General features: G+C 41.6%; 1 protein-coding gene across 1 annotated transcript in view; it reads right to left on the bottom strand.

Moving 5' to 3' along the window:
- Window positions 1-1,285: 1,285 nt before the first annotated feature.
- Window positions 1,286-14,622, bottom strand: part of Asxl2 (ASXL transcriptional regulator 2) — a 79,675-nt gene continuing 66,338 nt past the window's right edge. The window contains exons 10-13 of the mRNA XM_038319064.1: window positions 13,733-13,829; window positions 11,356-11,461; window positions 9,213-9,933; window positions 1,286-7,420 (exon numbers count right to left, since the gene is read on the bottom strand). Coding sequence (XP_038174992.1) covers window positions 5,021-7,420; window positions 9,213-9,933; window positions 11,356-11,461; window positions 13,733-13,829 — 3,324 coding nt within the window. The 3' untranslated portion in view covers window positions 1,286-5,020. The remainder of the gene's footprint in view (window positions 7,421-9,212; window positions 9,934-11,355; window positions 11,462-13,732; window positions 13,830-14,622) is intronic.

The following is a 14,622-nucleotide window of genomic DNA, read 5'->3' as shown; positions in this document are numbered from 1 at the left end:
TTCTCGCTGCACCTGAACCTGGCCAGGAAACCTCCAGATTAGCCTTGCCCGACTTCTCTAGTGCTGGTATTACAGGCCAATGCCACAAACATGCAACTTCCATGTGGGTGCTGGGGTCGTGCAGTCAAGTCCTCATACTTGGGCAAGTGCTTTCACTGACGGAGAAATTTGTTTTAGAAACAGCACTTCCAGCTGAGACCTGTAAGGCCATCCTCTTGGACAGCTGAACTTCCATGTTTTTACATTAACTTGAATGATGGAATCATAAAGATACTTTAACCCCAGCACTCAGGAGCAAGAGCAGTAAACTTCTTCCAAGCCCTTCACTACTCCTATTTTATACAACAGGAGATCTATCTTCATCTCAAGCCATTCTCACAATTAGTGGACACTCACCCTAATCAAGCACAGATGTTCCCAACAAAACAGATTTAGCTTCTGACTTGCCCAGATCAGTCAAGGCCATGAATTAACTCACCTCTGAAAATGATTGGCCTTCTGTATTTTTAAGAGGTTAGTTCTGAAACATCTGATCTGGTATGCAGTGACTGCAATGTCTAACAAAGCATCAATCACTTTGGAGAAAGCCTGTGTCCCCTAACAAATTTCATTACCTTCTTCCATGGCGTTAGAAGCCACAGGCACACTACAAGAGACTACTGCTTTCCTCACTCTCTCAGCGACATTAGGTGGTCAGGAGAAAAGGACAGATGAGGGAGAAAACACGACAGATAAATGGTGAAGTTTTAATATTTTTACTTAAGTTCTGAAATTCACTACCCTGACTTATGGTCAAGTTCCTCAGTGATTCTCTCCCAGTCTGTGGTGACCTTCCCTCCCGTAACTGTTCAAGGCAACTCTTTGAGGGTCCTTCCCCACGTCATATTCAAATGTCAGATCTCAAGACTCATCAAAAAACTACAAGGTTTTAAATTTCACTTTTAATTATCTTTTACTTAATAATAAAATGAAAAATAATATATGAATACATACAATCTATATACATATATTTATTGCAAATACTTAAAATTCTTATTAAAATGATTTTTCCTTATTTGTGAAAAAATATGACTTATTAAATGGCATTGACACCAACTTCTCTGTACATACCCTCAATTCCAATGTTAACAATTCCTTTAAAAAGGCAAAAGACACAAAAATTGAGCATTTACCAAACCAGTCTGTACAAACCTTATCACCAGCGAGGGAAAAATAGCTTGTGGTAAATAAGTCAACTTTCTTTTAAAATAAAAAATAAAGCCCCCAAATCATTCCCCTTATTGCATTTTTCCTTTTCTTTCCTTTTTTTTGGGAAATAATCTGAGTAGTTTGAGTAACTCTTGAAATAATTTGTGCCTTAGCAATGAGATCCTACATTACACATACCATATATGAGAAATTCAGTCCTTCCACTGTCACTTTTTACATAGATATTAAAATATATATTACTTAAAATATATTACTGGAAAGTTATTTTAAAATTGATCTTTAATAGTTGTATCAAATGTAAAGCATTAAAAAAAATAAAGTAACCAAGACTCTATGAAGCTCTTGCTTCAACTTTAGGAAATGTCTCCCTACTGTTCTGTTCAATAGGTATGTAGGTATTGAAACACATAGGAAAAGGTCCCTGCCTGTCAGAATGTTTCGCAAAGTCTCTTTGGACTGTTCCATAAGTTGAGCTGCAAAACCACCCATGGCCAAGTTCTCCACTTAGTACACTTTGCTGTCATGCAACGGGAAGTGTCCTTCTCCTTGTTCTGTGATGCCAGAGAGAAAACAACAGTGCTCACTAGCAATGAGCTCTAAACAAACGTGACCACAGCGAATCCCTCACTCTAACAAGCCCTTTAACCTAAGAGCTCACGAAGGTTTTCTAACATGGAGAGCAGTATGGAGCAAACAGAACGGTAGCTGATGGGCCTGCTCCATGTGGGACAGCGTGCCTTCACCTGGAAGGCAGTGAGGTCTTCCTTTGACTGTTAATCTACTTTTGAGATAGACTCTCAAATACCCACATCTCTATACCCAAGGAAATGCAGCCTTCCCACCCCAAGAAAAGCTCCCACATTTGCCAGCTCACTCTTAAGAAATGCCACATAGAACACTGGAGGCAGCTTCAGTGTCTTGAGTACAGGGGTTAAGGAACTGAAGCAGGACAAACAACTTCATGTTATTTGTGCTCCCCTTTAAATTAATAGGATAAAGAATTCTGATTATTAAAAAAATCCTTTGATTCAGGGAGTGTTCATCTTAGGCAACTCAGAACACTTATAAATTACCCTGAGATGATGCATCGTGAATACTCTCCCAGAGGTGACTTGCAGAAGTGGTTTAAGGCTGGAGAGGGCATACTAGTATGTGTATCAGGTGTGATATTTAAAACCTCACTGGAAATTGCCCAAAGAATAAGCTAAACACTGAACCATTTCATGTTAACTGAAATGGTTAAAAAAATAGCAAAAAGTTATGATTAAAAATGTGTTAACATGTACTGAAGTACCAAATTCAACTTAAAGGGACAGACTCAACTATTTTTTTCCTGTTCATTTGAGTGTTCCTCTTCCATCTGAAACCATGTTTTAAAACAAACCCTTTAAATAGATTCATATTTAATATATTTTCAATATAAGAAAAAATTCGTTCTTGTCAAGTCTGAGGCAGTGTACCTAGCTATCAAGTTCTGCTTTTGGAATAGTAGGATGGAAATTAGCTGGGTGTCACTTACTGGAGTTTGGATTGAGGTAAGAGGAACAATGTGGTCTTTAAATGGACCTGACAGTCTCCAATGCCTCGCTCCTGCCCACCCAGTCCCAGATTAATGAAACCAGGGAGCAAAATCTTCCTAGTAAGCCAGGTCGAAAGTAGAAAAATTTTCACCAACACAAACTTGCCCCTGACTGTCAGCATGAGGTCCTTTCTGAAATTACTCACCCTCTTCCAGCAGGATAATAAGACAAGGAGACTACTCAGATGAGGGTCTTTAAAGGTCTCATGGGGACTACCCATGTTCCTGAAGGTTTGGGACCAGAACCCTGGCTTCTATTTCCTACTCGTCCTTCAATTCACAACATATGCATTTCTTAACCCCGAATCCTTGCAGCCTTTCTTTCCCACCAGCTGTGCACTTACTGAATAAAGGGAAGATGGAAAGACGTCGTACTGTCTTGCCTGGTTCTGGAACACAGGATGTGAGCCCGTAACTGTTTACGGCCACGAGAGCAGAAAAAGTGAGTTTCACAGAGTTTAAAGCAAAGATTGAGGAAGCACATGTGTGTGATGGCCAGGGGTGAGCACCACATGGCAGGCAAGACACACTCCTGTCTCCTTCCTGTGATGTATTAACAGTTAAATTGTCCTGAGTTTTATAGCTTTTGAAACCCAACTGTACAGGGTTGCAATATTACATCATTACACACTTCACATTAAGAGACTTGAAATCAATCAATACAGACTATTTGATATTAGAACATCGGATGAACTGATGTTTTTCTTAAACCGTCTTTAACAGCGATTTAAGTAGTATTTGCTTAAAGTTTGTCACTAGTTCTTTTGTATGTTTTAAAGACACTGTTTGTGTGCCATGAACTTGTTTTCGAGCACATTGGCTGTTAACTCACTGAGACCCGCCTGACTCTGACTCCCAAGCACTGAGATTTTAAGTATCACCATGTCCACCAACTAGAGAAGGATTTTATTTTTGTTCTTTTTAAAAACAGACTTGCTTTATTATTAATTTATGTTTTTGGAGACAGGGTTTCTTTATATCCTGTCCTGAAACTCATTATGAAGACCAGGTTGGCATTGAACTCAGAGATCAGCAGGCCTCTGAATCCACGGATAATAATCAAAAAGAAAAAAAATGTGAAATTTCACAGCCAGGTATTTGATCAGTCACTCCTAACGCCCTTTCACATCAGGCGTCCCTGCTGTCCAGACAGCAGGAACAGCAAACTGTCTTCTTTCTCTGTATGAGGTGCAAACATGTTGTGGTAGGATGGCATAAGATCACTGCATCATCATCTCATGCCTGGGAGGTCAAAGCAGAAAAGAGGTTACCACCAAAGAGCGTTTCTACCTGGAATTGTTTATAGAATAGGAAAGGAAAGTATTTTGTGTCCAGTGTTAAAATCACTCTTCCAAATTCCTGAAGTTTCAGTTAAGTTTCTTCAGTTTCATTCCTTTGCCAACAAGACACACAGTTCTCTCTCTCTCACACACACACCCCAATCACTAATGCTCGTGTGCATTTTATTTTACACTGGTATTTCAGACCTGTTTGTGGGAGCCCACGAATGATGCAGTATCAGGATGTATTATTGCTGGAACTAATGCCATGCACAGATTAGACTAATAGAGGAGTCCCTTGGAGGCAGACCCTTCTTAAATAAAATTCACTGACTAGGAAACAACAGTACTGATTCATGGAAGGCAAAAGCTAAGTCAGGACTGTCAGGATCAAAAACACCGGGATGTGAATATCTTTTTAAAAATCCCACTTGAAATGGTTCCACCTAAAGTAAAGGGATGAGTAAACCCCAAATCTAAATCCCACAAAGGCATGTTATCTGTGAAGAACCTGCAGCCAGCCTGTGAGGACATGATCAGCATGATGGTCACTTCCTGATCATTCTTTTCCTTTCCCCACCCTAGGAAAGGTCAGAGGCAGAGTTTCCTTTCACCATGCATACCACTCAACTATTTTCAGAGTCAAAAGAAATGGAACATAAATCTGAATGTGAAGTTAACACATCATTACCTAAATTCTTGGAAAACAATGTTAAAACAAAATGTGACATATTTACATGATTTTTTAAGTGCAAACTTGTCACCAATTCGTAGTCCTACTCGACTCACACTTACTATACAAGGTGCTCTTCCTGTCAATGTGAAGACCTGTATTCTGCATTCCTGATTAATGTCTCTTGAGACAACTGAAACTTTATTTCTGTGATTTCAAAAGGGTGCAAGAATATGTCTTGTTAAGCCTCCCCTTCCCTCCTTTACATTTGCTGTAGTCTTATCGGACGACGAGGCAGGAGACACACAGTTTGGAGGGCCCAATGCAATCATCATGACAGAAAGCTCCACATCCCTTGCACATGATCATGGCTTTCAACCGGCAGTAACATTTTGAAGGCGCGTCCTCAATGCTGTTCTCATCAGGAAAGGCCTGAACAGGAATTGTTTGGCCATGGCTGCTGGGATTCATAGCTTGGCTAGCAGGGATGGTAGTGACTGTCACTGAAAATGACATAACATCCCCTACATTGCTAGATACCTGACTACCTGGTGGAGCAGAGCTATGGTCCATGTCTGATGAGGTTGAGACATTGATCATGCCTCTATAGCTTGGCCCTATCTGTGTGGGGCTTCCATACAATTTGGGGGTTTGCAGTGGTGGAAGGAGTAGAGGCTGGTGTGTGGGACTGTCTGCAGGGAGAGAAAGAGCAGTAGAATTGAAAATTTCGGGGCTGCTACATACTGTCTTACCTCTCACACCGTGAGCCATTTGTTTATGTGCTGCCTGAATAAAATCTCTGGGTAGGGTCTTTTCATCAAATGTTTGGCCTCTAGAGAATATGCAATTCTCCTTGCCTGCAGTGGCTTGCTCACTCATCGGTGCCTCAGCCTTACCATTCTTGCTAGCTAAACAATCAATGGTGGACGGAGTCTCCCCACTATGGAGATGCTTGCCAGAACTCTGAGAAGCCCAGGGCTCCTCCTTCACTGACACAGGCTCTTTCTCATCTCCCACACTCTCTTCATCAGTTTCATCATCTTTGCTGCTGCTGCTGTCTCCAGTTGTGTTTTTACAATCTGCATAGCCCATTCTCAAGTCTTCAGTGGGGCTACTTAGACAAAATGGTTCCTCAGGATTTACAAAATGGGTCCTCCTAACACTCTCTGAAACCCGGCCATAGGTGGAAATATTAAGTAAATAGTGACCTGCCATTGCAGGCTTGGATGTCCTCCTGCCAGCAAAGCCCAGCATAAATTTCTGCCTTGTGGATATGTCTTCCAATTGGAAACCTGAGTGAGCAAAGTTGAACTGAGAGGGTGGCACAAATGAAAGAACGCTCTGTCTCTGAGTCCTCTGGATGAGTGTCTGAAAAAGCTGATCTTGAGTTGTTTTACTTAGTCCTTCTGGGTACTGGTGAGTGTCACTGCAAGAGTCCTTAGCTTCCAAGACTGGCCTTGGGACCTGGGGAAGCTGCTTACTCTGCAAGGGTTTCCCCAGCTGCTGGAGAGCCACATAGGCCTGCCTGCCATTAACTTCCTCTCTGGTGCTGCCTTCCATCACACTGGAACCAGGGAATGCTCCTACCCCCTTCTCCTCTTTCGTAGTCAGTGGGACTGTTTTCATTTCAACTTTGGTGAGAGGTTTAGGCAGAATTTGCTCCATGGGAACATCTTTGCCCTGGAGCAGCTGAGTAACTAAAGGGTTATTAGCAGGGATACTAGAACTTGGTCTTGAAGAGGGTCCGTTCATATTTGCAGAAGTTCCTGGGGATTTAAGGCTAGAAGCTGCTGGCAAAGTGCTTGAGGATGAAGCTGATCCAGTAGATGCTGCAGTTCCACTGACTGGGGGTACAGAGAGTTTTTCTAAACTGGCTGTTGTCAATAAGGATGTTGCAGAGGGGGAAGTCATATCCAATCGAGCAGAAGCAGCTGCCTTTGCTGAGGCTGAAGGCTTTGGTGCATTCCTATTAGAACCTGCTTTGTGTTCAACTGTGCTATCAGCTACAAAACAAACAGGTGAAGCCGTTGAGATGAGAGCAGGCCCTTCTGGAGAAGGAGCTTTTTCCTGTCTGTAACTACTCAGGTCTTGTGGGTGGCAAGGAGAGGCTGCTGTGGCTGTTGCCTGTGGGGGGTTCAGTTTTCCACTGTTTAATTTCTCTATGTGGGCTGGTAATGGGAGGCTTGTGCATGCTCCACTGATGGTGTGTGCTGTAGGCACTGAGGAGGTTTGCTGTAATTGTGCTCCAGAGACACCAGGAGGCTGGGACTGGCCTGGTGTATGGGTCTCAGGCTGGGGACCACAGGGTAAAAGCTCTCGCATACCTCCCCTGCTTCCAGTTCCTGCCAGCTCCAGTGTGGGACCCTTCCCAGTTGCGCTGACTCTGTCTGAGCCTGGACTCCCGCCTGCACCAGTTTTCCTTCCACCACCCTCTCCGGGACAGTGTCCACCCCCAGGGCCAGGTCCTGGAATGGTCCCTCCAACTGAGGCGGCTGCAGCAGCTGCAGCGGCTGCTGCGGCTGCTGCCCTCTGTGCTTTGACCAACTGGGCTTTTGCTTTGATGTCTGCAAGAGTTCTGGCTCCTGTTCTGTAAGGACTAGTGATGGAGATTGGGAAACGAGCCCTGGGAGAGACCTGCGATGTAGAAAACAGCATCGGGGAGATTCTGGAGACCGGGATCTGAAAAAATGAGGTGGGGGAGCCGAGATCAATTTCAGCTCTAACTAGAGCAGACGAATACAATGCACCCATGACACACACACTTGCTCTAAGACTAATACACACTGTGTTAAGCATTCAACCCCACTGTCTCCCCACATAATGGGTCACATACATAATATTGCCAAGCATTTTCACCCCTACTGAATACTGTACTTATTTGTGTAAACTTTTTGACACCCCCCATTTATGAATCAGAATGGCCAGAAAAATGAGTATTATACTAAAGAAAAAATATTATAATAAACTACTAACTTTGAAAATTCTTCAATTACAAATAATTGTGAAGTCACTATTTTTCATTACTCAAAGTCCTAAGTATTTAAAATCAATTCTCTATACATCAGAAACCAGGGTGGTATTTTCTAATAGTTGTGATAAATTCATGTACTTAAAAAAAGTACATTTGTGGGGCTGCAGAGATGGTTAAGAGCACTTGTTCTTACAAAAGACCTGAGTTCAATTCCCAGAACCCATATAATGGCTCATAACCACCTGGAACTCCAATTCCATGGGATCCAACAAGCACACACATAGTGCATATACCTGCATTCGAGCAAAGCATTCAAACGAAGTAAATAAATAAATCTTAAAAAAAACAAAACAAAACAAAACAAAACAACAACCACCACCACAACAACCCACTAAGGATGTTTAGCGAGGCAGTGGTGGCGCACTGCTTTAACCCAAGAGTTGAGAGGCAGAAGCAGTAGGATCTTTGAGTGAGGCCAGCATGGTCTACAGAGTAAGTAACAGGATGGTCAGCGAGTTCCAGACAAGGATTTTTGAAACCCTGACTCAAAAACAACAACAAAGTTTGTTTAATACTTAGTTGTACAAACTTAGGTGACATTTTTTTGCACATAGTAGTTTAGAAGTTCTATGGAGTAGAAAGAAACAATTACTGCCTCTTGTTATATAAAGAACAGACTACAGGAGAAAACAGAAAAACTAGAAAACAAAACCCAAGAAATTTGTTTTGGGGACAAACAACCTTGTATAGGTAATCCAAATGTAAGAAATAGGAGCAACCTCTAGTACTAGGCAGGAAGTATAGGCGGGATGACCAGAACAGGAGGATTCTGGGATGACGAAAGGCTCAGTCTGCAGTCATCACCCAGACGCAGAGGAAGCAAGATGAGAACACCTCCCTGATAAAAGATAGCAAGTCATGTGGCTACCACAGACAAGTATTATGGGTTAATTTAAGATTTAATAGTTAGTTAATAAGAAGCCTAAGCTAATAGGTCAACCAGCTTATAATTAATGTAGGCTTCTGTGTGTTTCTTTGGAATCGAATGGCTGAGGGATCAGGTGGGACGAAACCTTTGTCAACAGGCAAAAGGCAGTCAGGATTATTTAAGAAAAGCTGGCAAGAAACAAGCCAAGGTAAGGGTGGGCATTCAGAAGTAATATAATAAGCCTCCCAAGTGTGTGATTTACTTGGGAGCTGGGTGGCAGACACCTCAAAAAAAAAAAAAAAAAAAAAACCACAACAAAAACAACAAAACAAAAAAAAAAAAAGCAAAAAGAGAAGAATTCAATGCCAGCCTGACTTAGGAATTGAGACTTTGCTGGACTGGCTCACATACTCAGACTCCTTTTCAAATATCAAGAACTGGAGGGATGCAGTTCTACAGCCTGATTATTACTGTTTCTATAATACCACTGTTATATGTATATTAAATATATGCTACTATTTTATGTTAATACCACAGGTCATGAAACTTAATGAGTATGACCACTTTCTTACCTTGAGAGGTGGTACTTTTCGCACTTGTACCCTTTCCCCTCTATTAAGAAAGGGCTGTGGCGAGACCTGAAATGGCTGCTGGTGATGGTGATGGTGATTTTCAGTGATACGTGGTCTTTTCTCCCAGCTGTTAGCAGCCTCTTCTTGGGTAAGAGAAGATTTCCTTTTCAGACTTTCTGGGATCTGATCAGTAAGAGACGTTGGAGATATCTTCACATCTGGGTCCAGTGGACCAGCTTCTGCAACAGGCTTTGTTATAGGCTTTTCTAACCCAGAAGTTTTGGATTTGCTTGGGGATGTAGATAACACTTCTTGGTTCTCACTTTTGTTATAATTAGAAGTTGTGGTAACTTGATTTTCTTTCTCAGACTCTTGTTCAGCACAGACAACATGCTTCTGCTCTAAGAGTCCCTCATCTTTAGGGCACTTGACGGATGTCATGGTGATAAGCTCATTTGTATCGCTGGCTGACGTAAGGATGGGTTCTGGGGATGTAGAATTTGGCTGTGCCTCCTCTTGGTTTTCGTCTTCTTTTCTGAATGGTGATGGCATTTGCACTGCTTCTTCTTTACACTCTGAATGGGGAACTACTGGGAAGTTTCTGGCAGGAGAGGCCTCTGAAGGAAATATGGATTTTGGTTGCTCAGCTGGGATTTTCTTTACTTTGGAATCACTAGGGGAAGCTGTCAGTTTCTGTGACTCTTCAAGGCTTAAGCCAGAACTGAAAAATTGAAGGAAATATTGTTATATGGAAAATAGTCCACATTACTTAATAGACAAGAAAAGTAGACCATGTCAGTAACTAGGAACCCCCTGACACATAGTATTTTCTGTAGAACTCTTGAGCCAGAGTAATTAAATTCAAATCCTGGTTCTGGTAATAGTTGTGGACAAGATACTAAATGACTAGGCTTCTTCACCTTTGTTAAATTTTATACCAGAATTAAAATTTTCAAACTGCAATGATGAAGTTACTCCATGTGACGTTCTCACTTGGCACACAATGAAAGTTCTATAGTGGTAACTGTTATTGCCACTTCTGCTTATATAGGAGCCATATTATCTAGAGACTCACAGGCTACCTACAAGAACCTAAAGAAAAACTGAGAACTGAGCTTATAGGAAGCTTGTTTAAACCACACTCAATCTAGATCCAAAGATCTGAGGTTGCATGCTGCTGAGCTATCCACAGGTAAAAGTCAGCTGTGATTTACACAGGGTGGTCTGCCAAAAAGTGCCACCAATAATTGTTCTTAATGTTCTTTCCCTTTTTAAAGCAGTGATCAATTAAACCCTGTTGCCTTAATAGAATCAGTAATAAAAAAAATTACTGATTAGTCTATCTAGGGTCAGCAAGATGCCTCAGAAGAAGAAAGTGTTTCCTTGATCACCTAGGCTCTAACAAGGGAGCTCATGCCTATGAAGAGCGTCAAATCCCAAACTCTTCTGCCCTCCAAGAGCACACTGCAGCACATGCACTCGCAGACTCACTATAACTTATGATATACACTCACCACCAGCTTTATAGCTTAGTCCTGAAAAGTCAGCATTTGAGACAGGGTTTTTTCTCTATGTAGTCCTGGCTGTCCTTAAGTTTGTAGACCAGGCTGGCCTCGAACTCAGAGATCTGACTGTTTCTGCCTCCCGAATGCTGGGATTAAAGGCATGCGCCAACACTGACTGGCCAGCTCAGTAGGGAGTCTATCTTAAATGATTAGGAAGGAGGGGGATCAATGAACACTACTTGAAGCTAAGAAAATACTTATTTCTCAGTTTGTGATCAGTGAAGTTCTCTCGCTGGCTTTTACTAGTACGTAGAAAGAAGCAAGGGAGACTAACAAACAGGAGTTGGACTATGCAACCCTATTCAAACCAAATGGCTCTATTGTCTATTAAATGTCTCCAGTACAATTTTATTATGATTAGACAGGTTTTTCTCTGTGCAGCCTTAACTATCCCGGAACTCACTCTGTAGACCAGAGTGATCTTGAATTCACAGAGATCCTCCTGCCTCTGCCTCCCAAGTGCTGGGATTAAAGGTGTACACTACCACCAAGCTAGACTTTCTAATAAGGTAAAAAAGCGGAGGCATCACATTACACGTGTAGGAATTAATATGATTCCAGAGACTGCCTTATTTTACCTCTGACCATAGTAGCTTTCAAAGAATTGTTCCTTCCACGGCTCTACCTTCTTTTCCTTCTCGATCTCTTGACGAATTCTCACCTGCATTTCAGGAGTAAATTCACCTGCAATGTATCAACAAAATGACATAAACAGAAAAGTATTATTCATGAATTTTAATCATGAAAGACTCTTATAGGAACAAAATACTATCATGTCAAAGCAACAAGCTTCCCAAAGAACCTAGACAGACAGGAGACACCACTACTAGGTGGCATCCGGTACAGTCACATACTACCCTTAAGTTTTCTATATGCAGCTAAAGCCCACAGTGCCGTTTTCTAGTTACAAACATCATATTTCACACAGATTTCCTTTCACCTCTAATTTCAAGTTTGTAGTTTATTTCCCAATGGAATGAGAGTAATGAATATGTGTTGAATTCATGTGAGGAGAATTCTGGGTGCTTGTGCAAAAACTATTCTTGTTATTTGTTTACACACCTCTATGGGAAAACATGGTTTTACATATTTGGCTGGCCTGCTATGTGCAGCCTGCCATTGTGATTGGACATTTTAATCATGTGACTTCTCTTAACCCTCAAAATATAAACTGTTTGGTGCTCACTAAAGTTGGCTGTTGCATGAGACTTCAGTCTGCCTCATTTTTCAGCACCATCCTCCCAAGTCCCACCGCCAACCAGGAGTGACAAATGTGCTGTCCATGAATAGAGCTATCTTAAAGTTAGGCTTCTTCAAAGCAAACTCGTTTGAGTACGTTACTTTCATTACTTTTTTTTCCTTTGAGACAAGGTTCTTTGGATAGCCCTGGCTGTCTTGGAACTCTCTCTCTCTCTCTCTCTCTAGACTCGGCTGGTGATGTTTGATTCCCCTCTGTACGCTGTGAATAACATTGGTTAACAAAGTAACTTCCTTGGCCTGTTGATAGGGTAGAATAGAGGTAGGCAGGGAAAACTAAACTGAATTCTGGAGAAAGAAGGAGGAATTAAAGAAGGAGGAGTTAGGAGATGCCATGTTGCCCCGCCGGAGACAGATGCCAGAACTTTAGCCAGTAAGTCACAGCTACGTGGCAATATACAGATTAATAGAAATATAAGAATTAGCCAATAAAAAGATAGAGCTAAAGGGCCAAGCAGTGTTTTAAATAGTATAGTTTCTGTGTGATTATTTCGGGGCTGAGCAGCCAGAACCAACAAGCAGCCTCCTCCACCAGGCTGGCCTCAAAGTCAGATATCTGCCTGCTTCTGTCTCGAGATGTGAGCTCTCACCATGCCTGCCTGCTCGCTGCCTTGCTCCCAGGCATGATGTTCATAGACTAACCATCTGAAGCTGAAAGCAAGGCCCCAATTAAATGCTTTTTTTTTTAAAAAAAAATAAGATGTCTTGGTCAGCTGGGCTGTGGTGGCACACACCTTTAATCCCAGCACTTGGAAGGCAAGAGGCAGGTGGAGAGTTCGAGGACAGCCTGGTCTACAGATTGAGTTCCAGGACAGGTTCCAAAGCTATAGAGAAACCATGTTGAAACAAACACACAAGGAAGGAAGGGAGAGAGAGAGAGGGGGGGGGGGGGGGGAAGGAAAAGGAAAAGGAAAAGGAAAAGGGAAAGGAAAGGAAAGGAGGAGATAGATAACTTGGTCATGATTTTTTGTTAGGGCATTAGAAAAGTAACCAAGACAATAATGACAGATACCACACAGAATACTCAAAACAGTAACTTTTAAAATATTCTATTATTGCCTTTGGTAAATCTGTTAAACCAGACACACAAGGACAAGTGACCAAGACCAGTAATTCTTAAATTACGGTCCTTAAATGTTCCCTATTACTTCAAATGAGTGTATTCAACAGTGTGTGGAATCAGTTGTTCCCATACTGAAATTTCACAATCTTTCCAAACGTTTCACACAGAACAGAAAAACCTATGTTTAGAAAACTTCCTGACCCTCACTATAATGAAAGTTCTTGATTGTCAACTTGACTATATATGGATTTAACTAAGCTGGGCACAATGGTCAAGAATTTTTTTTCTTAACTAACTCATTTGAAGTGGAAAGATCAACCATTAATCTGGGCCACACCTTTTGGTGGCAGCATATAAAGGACTTGGGAGAAGGAAGCTTTCGCTTTGTCTTCTTGCTCTTGCTGGCATTACAGCCTACTTTGGGATTCTGGAGTATACTGAAAATCGAATGGATTCTTAGACCTTCCATTGGTAGACACAGCTGAAGTAGCTGGACCACAGCAAGCCTTACTAATAAACCCCTTTGTACACATTTATTCTATAAGTTCGGTTCCTCTAGAGAGCCCTAACTAACACATTCACCTTCCAAATCTGTTCCAGTACCTAGGCACACAAATCCTGGGAAAAACACTTACCTTCTGAGAGTCTTTCCTTCCAGCCCTGAGCTGCAGAAGTGAAGAACTCATTGTTAAGGGCTGAGCCATTTAATTTCATCAACCCATCTGGACCAACCTAGATCAAAGAGCAAGCCAGGGAAAATGTGCAAAGAAAAGGTATGATATTCACTTCATGTTAAAGTGTACAAAGGTCAATCCTATAGAAATGTGCTGTCCCGGCACTGGGGAAACAGGGGCACCTCTGTGAATTAGAGGCCAGCCTAGTCTACAGAGTGAATTCCAGGACAGCCAAGGCTACACAGAGAAACCCTGCCTCAAACAAACAAACAAACAAACAAACAAACAAACAAACGCACAACGAACACACCCACCCAAACATGGTTAGTTCATTTTTTACTGTTTTTCCATAACAATGGAAAAAATATTCTTCATTGAATGATATTTAAATAAATGTATGTTTTCTTTTTAACAGAATTTATTATCTTCTTAACAGATCTGGGTTCAAATGATATATAACACACTCTAACTTTAGCTTTCTCACAGAGTACAATGTCTGTTCAAGTCAACTGGTATATATTTAGCCTTTCTGAAACTGCTGCACATTATTTCATTGTATGAATGGCTTTAAATTAATGGTAAACATGCACTTGTTACCAATGCTTTCCCATAATCAATAAAGCTGCAACAAACATCCTGGCAGATGAATATATCAATACGTTTATTGTTTTATTTGTTTGTTTGAAACAGGGTATTGTTATGTAACCCAGGCTGGCCTTGAACTCACAGAAGTCTGACTCCTAAGGGCTGGGATTAAAGGAGTATGCCATCTTGTCTAGCTGTACTAGTTATTTTCTCCCCCCACCCCCCAAGACAGGGTTTCTCTGTGTAACAGTCAAGGTGTCCTGAAA

The sequence above is a fragment of the Arvicola amphibius genome, chromosome 2 (assembly GCF_903992535.2).
Source record: "Arvicola amphibius chromosome 2, mArvAmp1.2, whole genome shotgun sequence".
In the NCBI taxonomy this organism is placed as follows: Eukaryota; Metazoa; Chordata; class Mammalia; order Rodentia; family Cricetidae; genus Arvicola; species Arvicola amphibius.
The sequence above is the reverse complement of the archived record's forward strand: the minus strand, read 5'-3'. Positions and strand labels throughout refer to the sequence as shown.